This window comes from Zosterops lateralis (genome assembly GCF_965231275.1).
Source record: "Zosterops lateralis genome assembly, chromosome: 1".
NCBI classification, from domain to species: Eukaryota; Metazoa; Chordata; class Aves; order Passeriformes; family Zosteropidae; genus Zosterops; species Zosterops lateralis.
In genome coordinates this window covers 22,190,954-22,214,991 of record NC_139762.1, presented here as the reverse complement: position 1 = coordinate 22,214,991, position 24,038 = coordinate 22,190,954, and the positions used below count along the sequence as shown (strand labels likewise).

Genomic DNA, 24,038 nt, shown 5'->3' with positions numbered 1-24,038 from the left:
AAACTGCAATATGAGACGATTATTTTCACCAGGTCAGGAGATGATTTGTTATGATACACATCAAATCTGTGAAACTTTACATGCTTCTTTTTTTAATGAAATTGAAGTATGAAGTTGAAAAATCATAATCTTTGAATGCTTCTGCTTACATTTTGAGGTGTGGAACTGGTGGAGATTTCACAGGGGTCATTTTAAGGACTTAACTACAAGCTATTCCAAAGACTGAGTAGGTGTATTTTCTGGAAGAAATCTTAAGTCACTCTTGTTCCTTATGTCTCTTAATGCCTTACAATCTTTTACTCTAAATTCTCTTTCAGGAACTTAGAAGCAGTCATATTGTGTCTGGTATACTTGTTTCAAGAACACTAAAAATGAAACAAGTCACCTTTGTTTCCTCAGTAGATGGCTCCAAAAAAAAACCTGATTTTTTGATACAAGCCTGGACTACTAAAAATATTCACAAGTGTTCTAAACAACCTAACTTAGATGTAGAGTTACTTCTAGAAGTTGCATCTTTTAAATGTTACATCTCTACTGTTCCTTACAGTTCAGACCCCCCCTTATGACAGGTAGGTGTCAGAAGTGCTCTTTTAAATATGCAGAGTTTCAGAGATGTGGTCTGGCCAAGCAATCCAGTATAGTAGTTCAAATACAATTAGAAGCACAAAAGAGTTTCCAATTCCAAATACATAATTTTGGAAGAAAATTATCAGAATAACAGCTTTTTTAAAAGTCTGCTTCAAGTTAGAGTATTTTGCCTGTAACTGTATTCAGTTTTGCTTAGTGACTGTTATTAGGGCTTAATTGCAAATCTTACCTTTTCATTATAATTAGATTGCTTCAGTCCATTGTAATGGTAAACAGTGAATGACTCTGAAACCCTGGAGTCCTAATAGAAAGAAAATAGTTAATTTCATGTGGCATCCATTGTGCCTTGATTGTCTTCTCTTTACAACTAGACAGATGCATTCAACCAGGAAGACTCAAGAAAACAAAAAGTAACATTTATTTTAGGTGACAAAATCTTAATTTTAGCTTTCTTATCAAAAATAAAGACCCAAATGTCAGTAAATTAATGGGTAATGCCCCTAGAGCAAGTCATGATTTTCTGTGTTTACCTGTACATTTGAACTACAACTTCAGCACTGACCATTCAGAAGCCATTCTAATTTTTAATGTCAGACACTTTATGCAGTAGTCACATGCATGTTTATTTATGAGTTTGGATACCACAAAGTGTTTTGCTAAGGACCAGATCCAATCTCTGGCCCTCCATCTGAGAGCTAAAAGGCTAAAATACTCCTATGCTGGTCTAAGTAAACCAATTTTGAAGACACCAGTTCTGCCGAGGTCCAAGAGCAAAGGTACTGGCTCTTGGTGATCTTTACATTCCAGGTGTTTAAATGCCACAGTCCTAAGAGGACTGAAAGCTTTGGATTTCCCTGAACCAGGAAACACAAACCAGGTGTAGTATCAGCACTTTCATGCCTACTGGACCAGGCTTCAAACAAAAGCTTATCCCTTTTTTTGAGCACATGGAAGTAAAGGCTGGAACAAGAATAAATCTTCTCAGGTTACAGGACATCCTTCAGATTACAAAAACCCTCATTCATTTTTCTACTCCTGAATGATTCACAAACTCTGTCTCTCTATGGGGGTCTCACACCCATCCAGGCTATTCAGTGGAGGGAGGATGGTGAAAAGGAAGATAAGAGAAGCTGCTTCACAGAGATTAAAAAAAGGGAAAAAAAAAAAAAAAAGGGCTAGTAGGGAATTCGGGAATCCCCCTCTCCAGGTGACTGCCCTAAGTAGTAAGGAGTCAGGCTGAACAGCTTTGAATATTTTTTTTCTAAGCCAGCAGCTTTCAGAAGGAAAGCTGAGATACCTTCCTGCTTTTGAGGTGGAATTGGGCACTTTCTAAGAGAGTAAGAATAGGAGTTTGAATATTCTCAGTGAAGCAATCAAATTGAGATCTCCTGAGCCCCAGCTATATGTTCAAATATTAACATCAACAATTTCAACCATCACTGCTATCTGTTATTTCCTCACAGTGTTTGAAATAAAGATATTAAATCTTTCAGAAAGAATTCTGAGCAAGGTGTCAGTATGGGTAAGGGCTACTGCTACCTGATTCACAGAGTACAGAAAGACTGAAAAAATGGATACTGGCAGGTTCCAGTCCCAAACATGCTGATTGCTCAAATAGCACCCATAAGGCAGTAACCATTCCCATGTTTTTTACTGGAGACAGTGAAAGTTTTACAGGACAGGCAAAACTGAGTGGTGGGGAACCACATGTAGCAGGGAATTAGCACTTGACAGACAGGCACTGACTTGGGGGCTCCAACTTCACAGGAGGCAGAGTTCCTCCATCAAGGTGACCAAGGCAGGGGTATGCCCATGATTGCTTTGTTCTCCAGCTTCCCTTCTTCAGTCAATGATGCCCTTATGACAGGCAGGAGAGGCAGCAGCCCCATACAATGGCTCTTTTCTCCTCCACTTCCCTATGGCTCATGGTACTGGACAGTTTAGGCACAGCCAACTAGGGAGGATGTTCTTTGGCATTCTGAACTTCATTCTAGGCATTCTAAAATGAAGCAGTGGAGTCTTGCAGATTTGCAAATGTAATATAATTGTAAGAAATAAATTATATTCAATTGTACATACATTTCTACCTCTGTATAAACAAATGAAAGGAAGAAGAAACAGTTGGCAAAAATACAAGGCAGATATAATTTTAAAAGGCCAGACAAAAGGAACACTAACTCCTCTTTCTCTTTCCTCCAGATGATGAAAGCCTCTGAATGATATATTTAGTCCCTACCACCTTTGGCAATGCAATTCTACTGTCTTCTGACTGACCATGTTTCATAGTACTATACCCAGTGCTGCACAATCCTAACAAAAACAATCTTGCTGAAGGCACTTGAACCCATCAGTTTCACATTTTCTTGACTGTAAAAATGAAGACACACAGTTTCATTGACACATTAAGCTAAAAAGTCTTTAAAGAAGTACTCCTCTCAGTCCTTCTGTTTCCACCAGCCTATCTTTCTATCCCCAGGTAAACCTGCTCTCTTTTGCCATGTGCATGGCATGTGCATGGCCATGGAACAAGCCCCCACACACCTGCAAAGATAGCTCTTATCCAGACCAGCTCCCTGTTCTGGTTTACCACAAATCTGTTTAAAGACACTCCTGGTGGCAGGGAGGCAGTGTGTGAGCAGGAAAATGTGATCCAAGGCAAAGGAAAAAGGACAGCAGTGCTAGGTTAACACCTAGCACTTACATTCTTAAAGAACATATTCTTTAAGACTAACCAGTAGTGGTGCAGTCTTAAAGAATATATGGAATAGACAGAGAGTTTGAAAATAATTTTCAAATACCCTAACTTCTACATATGTTAAACCTAAGTCTATCATGACTTTTTTGTTAAACTAGGAAAAAATTTACATTATCAAGAAATGTACCTAAAAATAATTTAAATTATTTTTTTCCATTTGCAACCTTTTCCCATCTACAGGTAACCTTTTTAATATTGATAAAACCAGTATGGAAATTTATTCTCAAAAGACCAAACTCAGATGAACTTTCTGAGTAAAGAAACAATTCAATGTCCTACACAAAATGATTATATATTTCCTGAAGTTAAATTTAGAACAACGGAGTTTTCCTTCCAGGGTAAAGCTGACAAAATCATGGACCTGTTATAGAAAACAGAAGTCTACCATTTGTGGTGGAATACAGAAGTTATTTGCAGATCAGTTAAGCTGAATGAACACAATACTTAAAAATTAGTTCTGTGATATTCATGAAAGTTTTTAATGAATCTCGAAGCCAAACAGAACAAACAATGCTCTGCAGCAATACAGTTATGTTGATTACCTGCTCAGGGAAAAATTCTTGTAGAAAGGGACCCAGTAGTATGATGCCCAGTCCTTCTGGGTCTAATTTGGTCTTCATGAGGTTTACACTAAGATTAAAAACATTGAACATAAAAGTATGAGTTAGACACTTTTATTCTTGCATGACTAAGTTATGCTGTATTACCACAGTACTGACTGCCAAGTATAGCAATACTATTCTATTTTTAATCGTAAGTGACAAATCCACCAGAATGGCATGCAAGTTGCCAAAACATGGTTATTTTTAAGTAAAAGTAATCTGTTATTTTAAATTAAATAAGTGATTATTCTGAAAGACCACCATATTTGGTAAAATAATTTGAAACCCATATAATCTACAACCAGGTTTACAGCCTAAAAGGCATTTTGCTGTCTTGTAAGCATTCTTTAAAGATACAAAAAACAGTCATCTTTCAAATATAGCTCTGTTACTGCCAAACAACCTGTTTTTAAGCAGAGATTTGAAAACTTTCCAAGATTTTCTAAGTACACTGAAATAAAATTAAATTTAACAGATACACTTCTTATTTACATCACGTACTTGGTATCAAAGAAGCCAGAACCAACAAACAATGGAAATACTAACAATACTAATCTGGAAGCCTTACTACATGACTACAGTCTAATTTTGGGTCACTGCAAACGAAGGCCAGTTATAAGACTATGTATCTATTTAAGCAATATATTTCTACAGGCAGCAGATTGTATCTATTTGCATCTACCTAGCCCTCTGCTTGAGTTCCAAGTTGTACCGTAGACAAGAATGTCCTCATTGGATCAAACCAACAGAGCGTCTTGCCCAGTATCCTGTTCCTGACACTGGTCAGTAGTGGATGCTTATGACAGAGAATAACAGAGAATAAACACATCCTTAGTTTACCCTCCCCATTTCCAGCAGTCTGCTGCCCAAAGACATCTTCAGTGACAGGCAGTATCTAAAACACAAAGATATATATTTTTCTTTCCATGCATGTGCCTAGTTGACTTTGAACCCATCTATAATTCTGGCTCTTAATAAACTCCAGTCAAAAAATTTGAATTAAACTATGGATACTGGGAATAGGTGTCTTCTCTGTTTTGACCATGTCACCTGATTCAGTTTGATGACACCTCATTTTTGTATTGTGTGAAGCAATTAACAGTTATTCCCTGTGTACTGTGTCAATGGTTGTCTATCTTTTCCAGGGCAAACAGTCATAACCAAGCTTTTCCTTGCACTAATGGCATTCTGTATCGTTAATTAGCCCTGCTGCCTTCCTGATACCTTTTTACAATATTCTTTTTCCAAGATGGAGTGAAAAATCAGGCATTTATATAATCACATAGCTCCTATGAATCACACTCCACATGTCTATCACTATGAATTTAATCTAGAGATCTGTTTCCTTACCAGTGAATCTAGTTCACAGACCAACAATGTGTATGTGAAATCAGCCCTGTTTTATCCCCCTGAGCAACCAATCCACATTTACTTTATTGACACTTCCCTGTTACCATATCTCTAGTAACTTCTGCTGCTCTTACACATTCTTTTTTTTTAAGTATCTCCAACACATTTGTATCAGCAACAATCAATACAAATCCCTATTGTCAAATCCTCGCTGGTAAAGTAACAAAAATCACACTCAGTACAAATTCCTGTATATTTCCTCTAATTATCCCCTTCTATTAATGAAAAGTGACATTTTTATTCTTTGATCAATTCTTTATCTACAAAAAATATTCCTTCCTATTCCATTTCTGCACAAGAAATATTTACATGTGAATTTTCCCTAGACAAGCCTTCAAATCCTTTTCTAAGTCCTATTGTTTGTTTGTTTGTCACATTTCTCATTCCTATACTGTTTGGTACCAGTGCAGTTCACAGTGGTAGGTAACCTAAAACAGTTCAGCACTATCATTCTGATGTTTCTTTAGGATTTGGGGATTTTTTACTTATTCTGACACTTCAGAATCTTAGCTACTCTGACCACTCATGAAAAGGCTTAAGTGTGGAAACACTCTAATCTTCTCCAGTGGTGAGGACAACTGCTCCCTACCAGCTTCTCTGGTGAATATGAAGAACTCACTGCACTTTTCTAATTGACTTTAAATACTTTTAAGACATTGGGAATCATCTGTCAGAACTACAAATGTCTTGCAAGCCTCTTGGCACTGATGGGCTCAGAAGAATACTATTAGTTTTAGTTTTATAACTTTCCTTATTAGTCTACAGATTTTAACTGTGTTTTATATTGTATTTACATTTAACGTACCATAAATCCAGATTCTTCCCTTTTCTAAAATGTCTGCACTATGTTCTCCTTTCAGAAGACACACTCCTAGTTTCTCATAGATCCCTCTTTTACTACTTAGGCCTTGAGCCACCCCCAAGGTCTCTTTTGTTGGGTGCAGTGGGGAGAAGGTGTAGTTTCCAAGGTCTTTCTGATTGTTGCAAAGAAACATTTTGTCCTTTTGGCTACTACTTAAGTTTCTTCATCTTTAAGTAACTTCCTTTCTTGGTCCTGCCATAGAACTAATAGTAAATTATTTTGATTCTTTTTGTTTCTCCCTCAACACACAGAGGATGTATTATGCAAATCTTAAGAGAGTGGCTCTGTTAATACATTCTGTCCTTGGAAGAAGAATTTTAAAATTCGTAATACTAAATGTGGTATCCTATAAACTATGCTAATTTATGATCTTTAAAAAAATTCACTACTCAAGTAAACCACCACTGAGGATTTGCAAGATACTGGACTTCAATCCTTCTATTCCTCATTCCCACTCTTCTTAAAGTACAAAATTTTGGCTATTTCAGTGGCTGTTTGAAACCTGCCCAAATTATTGAAATGCTGCAATGGAGTTGCAAAAACAGTGTTTTCAAGCAGAACCATAACAGATAAATTTTTAAATGCACTTAAAATTACACCATGAAATTAAAGTAGGTATATACTCACTAAAGAAATACAAGAACTGTTTAAAAAAACACCACCACGTAAGTTTTTAAATTTGGCCAGTGTACACAATTCAATCAGTTAAGCAGGAGGGTAAATCTAATAAACTTGGATTGTGCTATGTTTCAACTGGGGTTTTAACTTACAACAAATCATTAATACCTTTCAATATTACTGGTACCACAGCAGAGCTACTGAACACGTGTGCTTGCATTTCAGTCTCCTCAGTGCAAAGCCTGGCACCTGGACTGAAGAGGTTTCAAGTGTTGGGGTGATGGCCTTGGTACTGTTATGGCTGAGAAGTGTGTAACCTCCACTACTGGTTAAATAGACAGAGACCATAAAATGTTTTAAGAAAGCTAAACCTGCATTGACAGATGCGCTCAAATTTGTGCCCTAAAGGGCATCAGATGGTTTTTAGAAACAAGCAAAACAAATGAGACAAGAAAGTTCTCAGATACATTTCCTAAAAGCCTAGAAAATTACTAAAAGCAATGGCTTTCAGTACCGGCTAAGTCACCTTGGGAATAATTCATGTCTGCTCTAGAGAGTTTTCCTCTACAGTTCCAAAATTCTAATCAGGTCTGATCTTTATACTTTCTGAGATTCTGAGAAACTTAAAGCCCTGGATTAGAGAATCACAAATTTAAACAGTATGTTTGGAGGCAAGGCCTTTGATTTTCCTTAAGAACAAACAAACAAAAAACAAGCAAAAAAGCCTGTATGGAGTTTGAAATACATTATTTATACTTCTGTTCCACACTAAAAAGCCAGAACATCTAGAACCCAAACAGAACAGGTTCTCAAGATAATAGTATGAGGCAACATATTTTTTCAGAGGAGATGATTTAAGACTCCATGGTTTGATCATGGCTTTTCAATACAGCAGGTCTTTTGACTGGTTCTTCGTACATCAATTTATATTTTATGTGCTATGCACAACAAAACAGGACAGGCTTATGCCACAAATGCCCTAAAAGACAAATAGCCTAATGGAAAAACTGCTGAATGACAAAAGAGGGTTTCTGCAGATATACTGAGACAGCAGAACAAAAAGGCGAAAGAAATCTTTTCAGATCTATTAAAGAATGGCCTTTTTTCTTTCACCTGCTTTTAAAAAAAAGTCTTTTGCAGATTTCACCACTTACTCATACTACGTCCTAATACAAAACTGAGGCTTTTGTCCTGTACTTTCTTTTGGTTTGGGTATCTCTTTATTTCAATTTTTACACCTATCCTCCAGAGATCAGCTCAGTAAACTTCATTACACTACAAACATTTGGAAGGAGAGAAAATGGGCTCAATCACTTTTCAGAGGGCTGTGGTAAGTAAACTCACAGTCTCCACAGTCATTCCAGTTTTGACCCAACTAAACTAGACCAAATGTTTACCAGAGAGCAGAAGTAACTTCTGGAGCAGTAAAAATGTACAAGTATTCAGCTCTCCTTTCTGGGTTAACCATTTAGTCACAAGACATGGTAAGTTCTGACACTGAAGGTTAACTGCTGTCACTTAATATTATCTTGTCTGCCCATATTAGAGCTAAAACATTTGAGTTTTAACTCTAACTCTGGGAATCAATATGTTATTTCTGAAAATAAATGGCAATTATAAACACTAGTAGGTCCTGAGTGCTGGTGGAAACAAAACTAACTGAAGCAGTTTCAGCTTCCAATGCTGCAGAAAGATCCAGTGCTAATCCAAACTTGCCCCTGAATACCTTGACTGTTTAGCTCTTCTGTCACAACCTTTCACCCACATTAATTTATAGAAATATAATCCCAACTATCTCCTCAATATATAGTAATGCAGTAGGGTTTGAGGGATTTTTTTGCTTGTAGTTATCACTACCGAAGTTAGAGACATCTTAATTTTAATTCCTCCCATTTAATTTAAAGCTTAACATTTCAAAATAACATTCTGTGCCCAGAATGTAAACTGGGAAAAAAAAAAAAATCGAACCAGGAGAAAAACCCAAACCAACCCAATATTATAATAGATATGTGGTAAACTGAATCAAGAAAAAGCCTTAAATAATAATTAATGTAATTAATTGATACTTCTGCAGTATTTAAATTTTATTATACTTACTATTCAGGATCTGAAACAAGGTCCAGAGCCTTCATTACATCTTCTAGCAGTGTGTCAGGTATAAACCCATTATCTGAAGAAGAAGCAAAGTTTCTTGTGAGGAAAAGAAACAAAATGCTTTGCAGGAGAACAAATTTCACTTAAAAATACCAATACAACATATCTTAATCTGTGAAAATTGCAAGCAAATGGTTGGGTTCTAGAAGGAAAGGAGTTTTCAAACACTTCTCTCATACTTTACAAAAAAAAAAAAAAAAAAAAAAAGGAAATACAATACAGAAACTGGATTTATCACTGATACACTTAAAAGCTTAATACTTGCTAAGAATTCAATCTTTGTATAGAGTTGTCCACTAGGTACCTTGGGATAATAACTGTACTGCTTTTCCCTTTTGATTAGTTAAAATAGTACCTGAATGCTAGACATTATCTGTTTTCCAAAACAAGAAAATTCTCTGTGTATGCTGCATACATTCGAGAACAAAATCTCATGAAGAATAATCATTATCAGATCAGCTGTTTTATGAAAATTTAATATAAGATAAATTTTATTTAAGCTTTATGTTAATTACAAAGACCATAACAAGGTTAAAAAAAAAACTCTTAAAAACTCTCCTTACTATTTATTACACAACTTCCCTTACTGCAGAATTCTCAGATAATTTCTTCATGGAATTATGGAATGGTTTGGGTTAGAAGGGACATTAAAGATCACCTAGCTCCAACCTGCCTGCTGTGGGCAGGGAGATCTCCCAGTAGACCAGGGTGCTCAATATCACTTGTAGATTGACTCCTGTACTGAACTTTTCTTAAGAACTAGGCATTTCATTCCTCACTTAATGAGTATATTTCTATTAAAAAATCTTGTTTCAGCGCAAAGTACAACCCTTACCCTCAGGGTCATATGTCTGGAAAACTCTTCTTGCTTGTTCTGAAGGTGCTTCAGGAGCAACAAGGGCCATGTCCTGTAGGGGTAAAAAAAACCACAAAAAACCCACAAAGAAAACTTACAAAATATTCTCACTTCAGATACAGATTACTAATAAAAAATTTAGCCCTACTACACCCAGTTGGAACATAAATAAATGAAAATTTCAATACAACAGAAGAAAAGTTAAAGTAATTTGGCAATTTTGCTAATAGTGACATAAAACTATCAAGAAATATGCTAAAGGTTATTCCACAAACTTCTAGAAGAATTTTATGCGAGCCTTTTCGTGTGGGTGCTGTGGCACAAAAGCTAACTGGAAACTACAATTCCAATCATTTATACTCAAGAGCTCCAAGTGGGAAAGCACACAGAAGAAACTAATTTGGGAGGAGTCCCTTTGTCCTGCTAATCTCTCCTGATGAGAACAATTCAAAAAATTGCTTGGTTTATACACTGGAAATATAAATGCTAGATTTTTATGTTAATTCAGTATCACAATAATGTAATTTTAAGGATCCAGAAATATGACTTAATAGAAACAAGTCCACTGTTTAATGGAAATTTTTTCACTGATTTTATAAATTAATAACTAAAACACTTACAGAAAACTAATATTTAAACAGTGTATCTTTGTGTTTACGTATGTTCTAAAATCCTTTAAAGTACTTTCAGGTAAAAAGACTGTATTAGCTCAACACAGTTTCATGATGCCAAATAATGTATGAAGTTGTGCAGTTGTTGAGCACATACCCTGCCATAATGGGTAACACTTGTGTTATTATATAAGGCACATACATACACTATGAAATTTTGTAATATGTGACCAACTCTTAAATTATTTGGAATACAAAACATACTAAGCAGGAACAGATTTCATTATCACACTATATTACAATAAACTAATGCAAATATTTCTCAGCTTAAAATCAATGATGCCATAGCACATAGAGCTTATTAACAAGATGATTAGTGATTTCAATATTCAGGATTTAACTCTGAAGAAGGGATATCTTAGTGGTAATTTCTTAATAACAAATCAGCAGCTTGCAAAGCCTACATAACAAGGAAGAACTCTTAGAATTTCCAATGGTATGGAAGGGTATAACCCAAAGTAACTTCCAATGGCACAGATACATAATTTCAAATGTAAACGACATAGTTCTACTTTGGTTTATGAGTATGCAGTTCCTTCCACGCAGTCTTATTGTAATCCAAGAATAAAGACTAGAATTTGTGTTGTCCTCCCTACCCACAAATTATCTTGTTAATGTAGTACTTTCCACAGTTTCATGTGATGCAAAACAGATTCTTTCAAGCAATTCTTCTGCAACTGCCAACGTTTTTTTTTGATAGTCCAGTTGCAAACACTGCGTATTTCTGTTAGCATTTTAATCTTCCAGGTCCTTAGTTTTTCAGTTCATGTGTGTATACATGGGAAGAACTTAAGAGTTGAAGTCACTAAATGCTTTAGTCATACTGAGAATTTTCTCTTTCAAAGGAACTTTAAAATATGATAAAGCCTCCATATTGTTATATATTAGCATTTTTTATTCACTAAATGTGATTTACTGATGCTCTAAGCAAGTAACTTCAGATGGAACTTAGAGAAGTCTGCCTTAGTGAGATGACCAAAACTCTAACCTCTCTTACCTGTCAAATAATTCTAACTTTTCACTGAGATTGTTGTCCTATTTAAAGTTTAAAATGCAAGATCCTTTATATACAAATCTCATACGACCTCTTAACTTATCATATCATTCATTTCCAGTATGCAGATAATTTTAGAAGTTCAATTAGTCCATATATTTGTATCTGGGGGGAAAAAATACCATAGCTCCTTCATGCAATAAAGCTGAAAATGTGATAAACATCTAACAAAAACATATTTCAGCTGCCCAAGCTGATAGTTCACCATATGTGCCAAAATAGATTCCCCACCCCAGCCTTATGAATTGTATTTTGATGTAACCCATGCAGTGAAAGTTCCATATAAGGGAATCTCATAAACAGTTAATTACAATAATTATTTCCAATACTAAGTACAACATGTCCCAAAAATCATGTTTCACTCATTGGCTCTTGTGATACACAAACAAGTCATTTTATATTACTTTGAAAAGTTATTCTCATCAGTAGTACCAGTTATTTTAAGGTCCTGTGTTTAGCCTGAGAGACAAAAAATATTCTTCATAAGTTTTAATGAAAACATTCCCAAACCTTTCATTCTACGAATCCAAAGCAGAACATAATGGCTAAGCCACACTGAAATCCTGCCTATGAATTTTTATAAAAGTCACACCCTGGAAGACCCATTGCTCTGAAAAACGAAATCTGCTTGCATATGAACTGATTTATGGTTCTACACTATCACTATTGAGTGATATGTGGAAGAATTACATATTGTAATACTAACTTCCTTCTTAAAAATTTACCTAGAAACAATATAGAAACACTGATTGTTTATCAACTTTTTAACTTGCTGTAACTTAATCGCATCTGGAGAACTGAAGTTTATTAAATCCAGTCTTGTATTATGGAGAAAAGTGCGTATTTTTCAATGCTATAATCAGTGGCTTTCAAGGCATCAGCTTTTCCAAAAGGGATTCTTAAGAAAACAAGGTTGATGTGATCTCTGAAACTGATTCCGACCTCTCTAGCTAACTTATTGCCCAATTTCAATTTTACAGAGGAAACAGGAGTCTCACAACTGATAGCTGAAACTGGATGCTAGGCAGAGCATCTCAGTGAGGAGCTGGTTCAAAAAGAAATTTGATTTTATGTGTCAGCAAGATTCCTTTGGAGATTACCTTTTGAAAAAGAAAAGACACTTCACACAGTCCTACAAATGTACTATGTAACTGTATCATTATAATTTGGACATACAGGTCTTTCACACACACACATGACCAGAATGCATCTCCAACTGGAGAGAGCTCTGAAATCAGAATGTCCAACTGCAGATCCTCCTGTGGCTATAATCATTCATTTGCAATGAATCTCCACATCCACTGCATGTACCCAGAAGTGTTGCAGTGTGCATTTTGGGTTTTCTAAAATGTCTGTAATTTTTGTTAATAAGTTTTTGTAAGGTTTCATTCCTACCCCCACCCCGCTTCCCTCGATCACTGTAATCAACTCACATAATAAGCCTGGCTTGCCCATTGTATCTTTTTAACAGCCTTGGCCTAGGCCACTGTAGACCTACTGTATGTTATCTGTGGACACTCCCTGGTACTTGATGGCTCTGCCGAAGCCAGGTGGCTCTGCCAGGCCTCGGGTATCATCCACACCCTTTTCCCTACATGTCAAAGTCCAGCCCCCTGTACCTAAACCCCTCCCCTTCATTTCCATCTGTAACGCCCATGTTGATAAGGGCAAGCCAGAACTTTCGCAGGCACTCACGCTTTGATCACCTGGGCTTCCGCCCTGAATAAACCCCTTCCAAAGTAACACCAAGTGTGAGTCCACTCCATTCTTCCAAGCAAGGTCACGTCTCTGTCTGAAATCTGGATCCAAAGGATTAACTTGTTTGTACGGTATCTGAAGAGCAGAGCCAGCCGGACAGACAAGCTTGGAAGGACCATACAGAAGGACACAGATAACCTTCTTCTTCAAAAGGTGAAGGGATCCTGGTACGAAAACCAGAATTGAAATGCTCTTTACAGCCTGAGATACAGCAACTCACTTAACTAAGAGAGAACAGAATTAATTGAATGCTGCTTTATTTGAGGGCAGGGAGAAGTGTCATATGTATCACCACACATACAAATGAGTAAAATGTGTCGTAAAGGTAAGTTTTACTTGGAGAGACTGGCTAGGAAGAAGACCAAGAAGTAAAATTTAATACAGACTGGAATCAATTGAAAAGCAGGAAAGCTATCATCACTACAGTAGCAAAAATAGGTTCAAAGTCTTAGAGTGTTATAAAAATCCACTTGATGACTCTCATTAAGATGAAGAAGGCTCAAGAGAAAGGTATTGCTTGAAATTAAAGAACAGTTGTTTTTGTAGGTTTTCCTAGGTGCTATTTATCAAACCAAGGAAAAGAGAGTCCTTAAGATCTAAAATGGGAGGTCATTATTGCCATCATACAAAGAACTGAACAGTTATGGAAAGGTCATAGATCTTTCTTCCTCTTAGGCATCACAGCTGAGGTATGAAGTTACTGGTTCTAAAAATACCAATATAGCATCTACTGTCAATACAGGCAGACTATTGTGAAGGGTCTGTCTGAGAAGGGACAGTTGGAGAATTATGCCGTGGCAACAAAGCAAGTCAAATCCTAGAGTACTTATCTGTGAAGTCAGTCTTAAACCATTTGATGTTATTTGACGTAAATTTAATTTAAGACTGTGAGTCTAGTTCTGAACAGGGGGATGGCCAATGAAGACTAGCTCAAGACTGTCATTTGTGTTCAGGGATGTCATCCACACTGGCAGTTTGCAGGGGGCAGTGCCCTGCACAGACTGCTTACCATGATTTTCTTGTGCTGGCCAATGGAATGTGCCATTGCTCTGCAGCATACTATCTTCCACCGGAGAAGGCATAAAAAAATTCCAAACAACTGGAACATACGCAAAGAATACTTGAAGGAGTAAAAGGTTTTTTCCCCACTCGAGAGATGAATATGGAAAAAGCTGAAGGAAAAGCCCTAGACTTTTCTGTCACTATACAGGAGCTCTGTGGCCACTATTTCCACTTCAGAACATCAGGTGTCAAAGATCATACACTGTATACTTCTAAGCTGGGGCTTGAAGAGGGGCTATGAGTCTATCTGGGATTCAGAAAATGCAAAAAAATAAAACTTTTCTTGAATACAAAGAGAAGAAAAAGACACAAAAGGAAGAATGCCACCCCCAAAGTAGCAGAGTTCTTATGAGGGGTCAGAAAATAAAATACAGGCCTTGTATTGCAGTTTAGACCAGGAAAATACAACAGTTTCTCTGAAAGTGTTCATCAATGGATAGTGGTGGTGGTGGTGGAGGAATATTCACGACAAGCAATTTGTTGCAACGAGGTGGTTAAAAGGAAGCAAACTGGCTCTTGCTGTACAATGCCTTGCAAAAGTAAAACAACTGCATTTACTCTACAGTACCTGCAGTACCTTGCTGAGCACAGAAGAGAATTCGCAATAGGGAGGAATGAAAAGCTACATATGGACTACTTTGAATTCTTTTCCACCTTCACCCATACTACCAGACAGAAAAGAGAGCCTACTTGATCCAAGGGTGGAGTGAGGCTGTGGAAGAAAAGTGAACACAAACCAAAGAAGAAGAATTAATAACAGAAATCTGAGGACTCTGTCAGTCTAGTCATCTGGAAAGTGGAGCTTTTAACATACACTCAAGTAAGTTACAGAAACCACAATCTATCCTCAGTTCCTTTGGGAAAGGATATATTTGGTTGGTTCAACAAGACAGCCAATAAAGAAAAGCCATAGTGTTGCACTTTTTAAAAATAAGAGAAACTCAAAAGTACAGTGAATACCGGTTTAAGACCTACACTGCCACAGATGTTGGTGGTTTAGTTTGAAACATCACAAAAAGCAACAATTCACTTGGTGACTTATTAAAAAACAGGAGCTTCTTCAACATGTTCCTTACTTTCATGGACAGATTACAAGAGATTACTGTAAACCAATAAAGATTGGGTATATAGTATTTTTCTAATTCAGTTACTAGCTTGTTTTGCTCATCAACATGAAACAAGGTCTTTGCTTTGAAAGTAAAAATATAGTACTGGAATTAAAGGCCAAGAGTCAGCAAATTTGACTTTACTGGAATTCTTATCTAATAACTAAATTACAGACTACTCTCCAGTCACAAGCTTAATCCGAAAGGGCAGCTTTTCAAATTATATTCACATAGCCTTTTTTTTTTTTTTTTTGGAAGACGGAATGCAATGCTATACAAGCACAAAACTTTGTTCCTAAGAAGAATCAAGCTGGAAGTGGACAAATTCCATGTTTTATGACTTCCAAAAGCTCCACAATGTAATTCATTCAAGACGTACTTTAGCTCCTATTATTATGCTACCCTTTTTCTATGTAAAAAAATTAATATCTAGTATTAAATACTATTTCTACATCTAATACTATTTCCGCCTATAGACATGAGCTGATTGGCATACAATGCAGTGTGAGTATTAACATACTAATTCTATTTCAGAATCACAATAAGGAGGCAGGAAATGAACATGTAGTCAGGAACATTTGATAGCAAAGTTTAAAACCAGTGAAGGTGTATTGCAGAAATTTAAATCTTCCTAAATACAGTTCTCACAATACTGAAAGCTACACTTAATGTTGGAAACCAGTTTACAGTATTCAGTTTCACACTTAAACCATATAATTCTCTCTTGGGATGATGAAAATCCTCTGGATTGCTTCAATCCAGAATGATGAAATGTTTTTGAAAATAGACTGGATCAATTATTTTATAACTCAAATATGTCAAGTGTTTCTAAAGGACAATTCTTACACGGGCTTATTAACTTAACAGTAATATTTTATGGCTTTCCATGCGAAACGTGCAAGCTCTGTGAAGCAGTGAAGAAAAAGAGTATATTAATAATGGCATGTGATCCACTGTTATTTAGTATTGGTAAGCAGTATTTCAGGAAATCTTTATAAGCACATGTTGCTACATGTAGAGAGAAAATACTAAATATTCACAAACATCATGGTTTCATTTATTATAGAAACCGTATCATCATTTATGTTCATATTTGAAGTATATTATTTCAGGTAGCTAATTCTAACAGTAGCAGAATAGAGCAATTACCCTCTATAAAAAACAGAATGCTTTATTCTTTTATTAATACAAAACAGGTGATTTTTTCCATTAAAGCTGTATTATACAGTAAAGCCCATCTCACTTCACTCCAACTGCATGAGCTTTCTTTACAACACATAGGCAGTGACTGAATTTCTTCTCTAAATACACCTGTACTGCTTCAATATTTTCATATAGGCTCTGACAACTTTGGCACACCTCTGTAACAGTAAAGTCCGCATATAAGATACCCTAAACGATCAACTGGTAGAGGAAAATGGCACTGGACTCCCTGTAACACACAAAGAAAACAGATTTCATAAGCTTCTTATGTAAAACAAACTAACACTGGAAAAAATGTACTTAAATATGGAAATGAGATTGCTACAGTTTTAGAAACAAAAGAATATGTTATTCACATAGTTAATCACATGTAATTTCTTATGTAAGAGGAGAAAGACAGAAAATGAAGGCAATATCTAAAATATCACTAAATGTGCTTCATCTTTGCTAGAAGTTAAAAGGTTCCTCCTCCACAGACAATCCTTGTCCCTGCCTTTTTTCTGTATTTCTATCCTTCCACATTTAAACTTTCAATTCTGAAAGCAGAGCTGCCTTACCAAAAGAGACCAAAGATGTTATTTTTATTTTGTATGCAACAAAGCTGCTATCGACATGAAAAACTTATGTTTCAACACTTTTAAAAAAGTGGTTAGAAATTGGTTGCTAAAGATTGTACTTGGATTAAATCTGATGCTGTATATGGATTCACTCTATGTTCCCAGGCATTCCACAGCTGCCATGTGCATCAAGGTTTTGTGGATCAAACAACAGCTACAACCCAAACTGATTTCAACCAGATTCCTGCCACTTATAAAATGACCCAAAGTCTCCTGATGGAGATTCTCTACAAAAGTTCTGCCTGTCATGTCACAGGTTTATTAGGCAGTGTTTGAGTTTTGGAAAAAGCAGAACTTGGCACAAGGTTTCAGAATAGAACAACGGTTACTATTTTAAAGCATATTCTTATTACTGAAGCATATGTTGGCATGTTGGGAGTCTCATTTACTGTGTCTAGTTCTTGCATTTATCCCCAGTAGGGTGTGGGAACATGGGAATAAAGTAGACTTTAAAGAGAATAAAAAAATATGTAAGCCTCCACTTCCAAGGATACATGGTGCCCTGCTCAGAAAGAACATCTGGTCTTCAGACATTTTGGAGAAAAAACATTCAAAGAGATAAATGGCGACAAAATAATTTCCCTGTTGTTTTGCCCAAGAACACTTCACTTAAAAATATCATTAATAGACATTCACTAACTATACTTAAAACTCTCTGTTTCCTAAGTTCTGTAATACATTAATGACTTCAGGATATTTTCTCAGGAAGTAAAATTGTAAGGGGAAGAATGATTCCTCGGATTCCATCCAGAACATGTATTTGTAACAAGGGAACAAGGATTAACAGCCATTCATAGAGTCATTTTCTCAAACAGAACCCACAACAGGCAGATAATCAGTTCCTAAGCTGGAACTACCATTCTGTCACATGGCAAATACTACATTCCCAATTCTAAGTCTCAGTATTCCCAGTATCATTATCTGGTATTAAAAATATACAGTTAGTAGGCTACAATTAAAAGATAAAGTAAAAGGGAAGGTGCTCTGTAAAGCAAAGTATGGATGGTGTGAGCCTAGCATTATCAAGGTTTATGATTTCTACCTCTTACCTCATGTAAAGGTACATAGGGTATGTGGAGAAGTTGTTCATTTTATTTGCATTCTCTTCATTGTGTTACTATAAGCATATTAAATTCCATATTTTGGAAGACAGGGGCTTAGCTTTTAGGGCTCTTATAAAAAATTCTGTGTGGAAATGACTCAAAATTTCTCTTTCAAAATTCCATTTCTGGAATGATTCCATGAAGATTACCACTGATTATGAGTATACTGTTTGCTGTCCTAAATTGGTGTATTTACTGACTCGCTCTGCTTTACAGAAGACAACACTGATACAGAAGATATCATTTGACAGTCACACATATATGCAGTTGTTTGGGGTAAAAAAAGGAAACTGTATTTTCCCCCTCTCCATGTGCTGAGGATGCATCTTATAATGAACAGCACCTTTTACCTCTGCCTTATCTCTGCCATAAATACACACTGTGCCAAAGCATAGTGTGGACACTGGAGCATAGCACTATGTTTACATTTCTGGAAAGGAGTGTTCTACTGCTTTTAACTAACACCCTTCTTTTAAGTCTTTGCTTGATGCCAGATTAACTATTAAGAAAACTAATGTCATCTTCCTAACTGTGTGCGTACAATACAATGACTTGTAAACTAGCAGGAAATGAAATGCACTAAATCTATTAAAGCAAAGCTTTTGGGTTAAGACTTCAAAGACTTTTGGGTTAAGATCTTTGAGGGAATCAAGAAGTTTATCCTTCTCCTCTCCATTCACTCACAAATACTGGATGAACTACAGATTGCTTGGGGTGCAATACCTGCTCCACTATCCAAACTGGTTCAAATAAAAAGGACAGTATATAGAAATACATGCAGAAAGCTAAAATTTAAAATAATTTTGAACACTAAAAAGCCAGAGTTTAAATATAGAAATGAGAAAAAGGCTTATAAAAGAAGAGTTTCACTTTTCAGGCCAACATCTGCTCTGAACTAACCATTGACTCATTCACAACTTGGAAGCTATCAGGCACTGAAAGGATCTCAAGTTGTGCCATGTAATATTCCATAGCAATGACCCACAGAAGGAAGGTGTCTGTGAATCAATTACAGAAAAACATATTTTTAAACAATACCTAATTTCAGAACACTACCAGCTGATTGCAATAGCTGCAAACGTAACACATGCCAAATGTAGAATCCAGTGGTAAATGTCAGTGCATTGTGTAAGATGGATATGCTTGGTGACCAGGAGGGAAAAAAAGTAACACAGTACACAAGAGCCTGGTATATTACAAAAGGTATGTTTAAGAAAACTTCAGGTGAGTTCTCAATGGATGGCTGTATTCTGTTGCATTGCTATCTGAGCAATAGCACAAACAGTACTTTGCAATTTAATATAGCTGAAAATGAAACAATTGTGGCAGAATTAAATGGGAGTTGTATGTGGAAAGGCTAGGGCACCAGATTGGTGGAAGAAGCAAATGATGGAGGAAAAAGCCAACAGTATTTTGCTTCTCACTTGATTTCAAATTACAAATGCCTTTTTAATGCAACGATTCATTAAATATCAAATTGCTTTTAAAATACTTCAATACTACTAAAAACTCTACCTATTAATTGTATTTAAACAATGGGCCAGTATGTCTATTAATCCAAATTTCAAACCCAGAATTATTTATCCATTATGTGATGACTCAGGCCCAATGTCTTTGCTGTTTTATCAAATATAACTGGAACCAACATTGGTTCCACACTTAAAAGGGATACAGAAGGTATAAGTTCTCAGCCTTTGTTTCTATCCAGTACCTCTCCTTTCACAATTTGATAGTGACTTATAAATTATAAAACTGCTTTTAGAAATTTCTTTGATGTATTTACCACTTGTAAACCAACCTCCATATACTAAAAAAAAAAAAAAAAAAAAAAAGGAAACAACTAAAATGTGTTTCTTTAAAAATCAGTCTTTCCCTTAATAGGCTAATGTACATGCAAACTAGATGTTGCTCAGAGACTCCTCCTTCCAGAGACAGGAGGCTGCAATTCCTTCCAGAAGTTTTCCCATGAGGTAAGACCCAAGTTGTTGCCTTCCAGACTCCAATCTCGGTTTACATATGAAAGTCATATATGCTAATAGGAGGAAATGGAAAATGTACTCCTCAGGACAGCACAACCTACAAATGCGCAGGAAATGATCCACCATTTCTATACTGCTCAGGGCAGTTTTCACAACAGACACTTTACACCTTCACGGTTTCCACTAAACACAGACACAATGTATCTATCAAGTTATTGCCAAAATACTGTCTCAAGGAATGATTACCCATTAGTCTCAAATATATTCCCACAACCTAATAATTTTTAAATATCAGACATAAGTTTGTTTCTTAACCAACCAAAATGCAAACCCAGCAAGCAGAATAAAATAACAAAGTAAACAGAGCACACACTTTGAAGGGAATTAGGAAATTGGAAAAGTAAATTGATGGATTACCTCTTGAATAATTTTTCTTTCTAATTGTATTTAAAATAGATTTGAAATGGTTGAGACACTCTTCCTAAATATGTTTAATGTGATATTCATGGTCATTACTTAGGCATATTTTCTTTGTAAGTTTTCACGTTCAGAAGTGCTGCTACGATATACTAAACTGAGAGCCTAACAGTTTGTGGGGAATTCCTTAATTTTTGATTTATAGGATCTAGAAAAGGTTACCTTATTGCACTGGTTTTCTATTCTTTATTCTCTCATCCTACCTTCCTTCATTTTAAAGAGTACCTCATGCAACAAGTGGTAGTGTTTTATTTTCAATTTTTATATCTAAATGTTTCTAGATTGAAAGTTTCTATTGGAACTGCTAGAACTACTCCCCATCTCCCCTTTTATAAGATTTTATCTAGGCATGGAAACAGCATGCCCAGAGTCAGTACAAAGGCATTCTCTCCTCTAAGTGAGCAAGAATAGTATCAAAATGTGTTACATTTCAGGATAAATTCTTTACAGTAAGTATAACAACTCAGAGGGGCTTTGCCTTCTCCAGTATTTAATTTTTCTTTACAGTAAGTATAGCAACTCAGAGGGGCTTTGCCTTCTCCAGTATTTAATTTTTTTTTTTAGTAAAGCTGAAGTAGAGAAATAATTTCTGCTGTTGCTTCACATCTGTATCTTTTCCATTTAGATGTCCAGACAGTTTGAACAGAACCAATTCCTCTTACTCCTGAAAACTAAAGACCCTAAATCCTCATGCTCTGTAACCATTTCCTGAAGCGGAATCTTCAAAATATGATTTCAGTTTCTTCTCTGATGAAAACATACTTTTTCAAAATTTGATTACTTGCATTTACTGGCCATGGAAGAGAAAAACAAAAGGAAGTGCACAGATATTTTTCACTACCTTCTCAAAGTAGAAGAGTTCTTAAGTTAAAGGATACTCATACGTTACTTTTGTAGAAACCAAAGTTGTTAACTCATAGTAATAATGACTGAATTTTTACACACGCATCTTGTTTCTTTACACAACATTGACAATCTGTGTTGGTGTTCTGAGCTTAAATGCTGTACCAATGAACACTCCCCTTCAGCCTACCTCTGGTAAACACCACTGACCCACATTTAGGCTCTCCTATAGCAGTGTCAGTGTCTGCTGAGGTGCCCCTCAGTTGAACTCTGATGGAAGAGATTGTTTAGGAAGAGAAGTGAATGTTTTTTCTTCTGAGAGACAATGCTATCAAGGATGCAGAAAAAAGGCCCTGAGAATGTGTGGAACAGGTTACAGTGATCAAAGCCAGAGAAAAAAATGTCATCTGAAACCAGTGCAGTTCCAGGAGACCAGTACAGGACATTTTCCTTGAAAAGCAGTAATTTGTAACTTATTCAGATTTTTCAGACAGGTGTTTTCTCTGCTTATCTGACTCTTCAAGTCTAGAAATGCCACAATACTATAACTGAAAATTGATAGCCAATTCTGTTGTAGCCTCTGTGCTCAAAGACCTAGAAACCAACTACAGAAATTTTTTAAAGACCTACACAGCTGAAGTGTCCCCACAGACACTTTCAATCACCTGAAGCCACCAGATAGACATTTATTCCGTGCTATCTTTTCACTTTCAATAAGTCTGAATTCAAACTTCAACACAATGTGGATTTGCATGTCACAGACAGTATTTAGAAAGCACCTATTAACCTCCTGTTGTTCTTCCTATTGTTTGCACTGGAACATTTTCTTGTTATATTTTGCGTAACATTCTGACTTGTTGGTACTCTTTTATACAGTGTCTGACCACACTTTGACATTCCTAGAAGTTCTGAATTGTCTCAGCTTGTCATAACTTCCCATGAGTATCATAAAAATAATTAAGAAGTGCCTGTACAACATTTCATCCAGAACATCACAGCCTTATTTAGAGCTGCCCCACTTCGGACTCTCTTTTATCCTTACAATGAAAGAAAAAAAAATACAAAAAGACTATAGTGATAAAGCTGATTTTTAGAGGACATTTACAATACCACATATTTGCCTTTGCCCCATCTGATAGAGTATGCAGGGAAACTCTGTGAGTCAGATGAAAGACTCCTTGTTTGCTTTTGTTGGACTGAAGCCATTTGGAAGTTTTCTATTCACTGAAAGGAAAGGTGGGCAGGGAGAGGCAGAAATGATGGCTGATTAGATTTAGTAGCCTATGAATAATCTACATACTCACTTTTTCAGGCAAAATCTACCTTGTTGCAAATGCACAGTCCATGACCACTAAGAGTAATTGCCACACTTATTTTTTCAGAAAATGTTAAATTTGGACTGCTGAACATTAAGTAGCTTTCTGACTTAATACACATAACAGTTGTGAAGAAAAGAAAAATAATATGATGGTATTGCTTATGGTATTTTCCTGGGGACCTTCCCCACAATGATTCACAAAGTCTTTCCAACTCTACTATGACACACGACAATCAGAGTTCTGAAGAACTGTTTAGGTAATACAGTTGTTCACACGTGCTTTCTGACTTCAACATTTACCCATCTGTAGAACAAGCTGTAGTATTTTTGCTCACGACAGTCTACTCTAGACATGAATTTATAGAAGATGTGAGATTTCATTTCAGGTAATTCCTGATTCTATTTTCTTTCCAAAAGATCTAACTACAAATAATTATTTGATTGATGACAGGTTGGTTAAGTCCCAGACAACAAATCGACTGATATCGTCTTCAGTAAAATGTGCTTCAATCAGAACTGCTGTTCAATGAAGAAATTATTTTTTATTTCTCTCCACCTCCAAATCTCAGCATTGAAGCGAGGCAAATAACTTACTGAGTATGTAGAGAAATGCTGTGACAGTCAAGATGTGGAGATGAAGACTATGCAGGTAGAAGAAAACTTATCCTTTTAGTAAGAGGAGAAACTGCTGACCCACTGTAGACTTGTCTTAAAACCAAGAATTGACTCAACTGTCTTTGTTTACAGCTATTTCCTGCAGGGGCAGTTACAAGAGAACTTAAGCCAATTACACACTTCAGTTAATTAATTTTCACTTTTAAGTTGTAAGTGTGAACCTCAGCTGAAGATACTATGTTGCATTTTGCTCATTAAAATCCATTGAAAATCTAGAGTTTTAGAATGGCAGCTATGAAGAGATGTATTTATTTTACAAAATAAAACATTTCTCACAGTCACAGATACAAAATAACAGTCCACACTCGGAGTAGTGCAAATGTATTC

General features: G+C 36.0%; 1 protein-coding gene across 1 annotated transcript in view; it reads right to left on the bottom strand.

Moving 5' to 3' along the window:
* MINDY3 (MINDY lysine 48 deubiquitinase 3) overlaps window positions 1-24,038 on the bottom strand; it is a 50,761-nt gene that overhangs the window by 1,105 nt on the left and 25,618 nt on the right. Inside the window, exons 11-14 of the mRNA XM_083863236.1 lie at window positions 9,825-9,897; window positions 8,933-9,005; window positions 3,886-3,973; window positions 818-889 (exon numbers count right to left, since the gene is read on the bottom strand). Of these exons, the coding sequence (XP_083719362.1) occupies window positions 818-889; window positions 3,886-3,973; window positions 8,933-9,005; window positions 9,825-9,897 (306 nt within the window). The remainder of the gene's footprint in view (window positions 1-817; window positions 890-3,885; window positions 3,974-8,932; window positions 9,006-9,824; window positions 9,898-24,038) is intronic.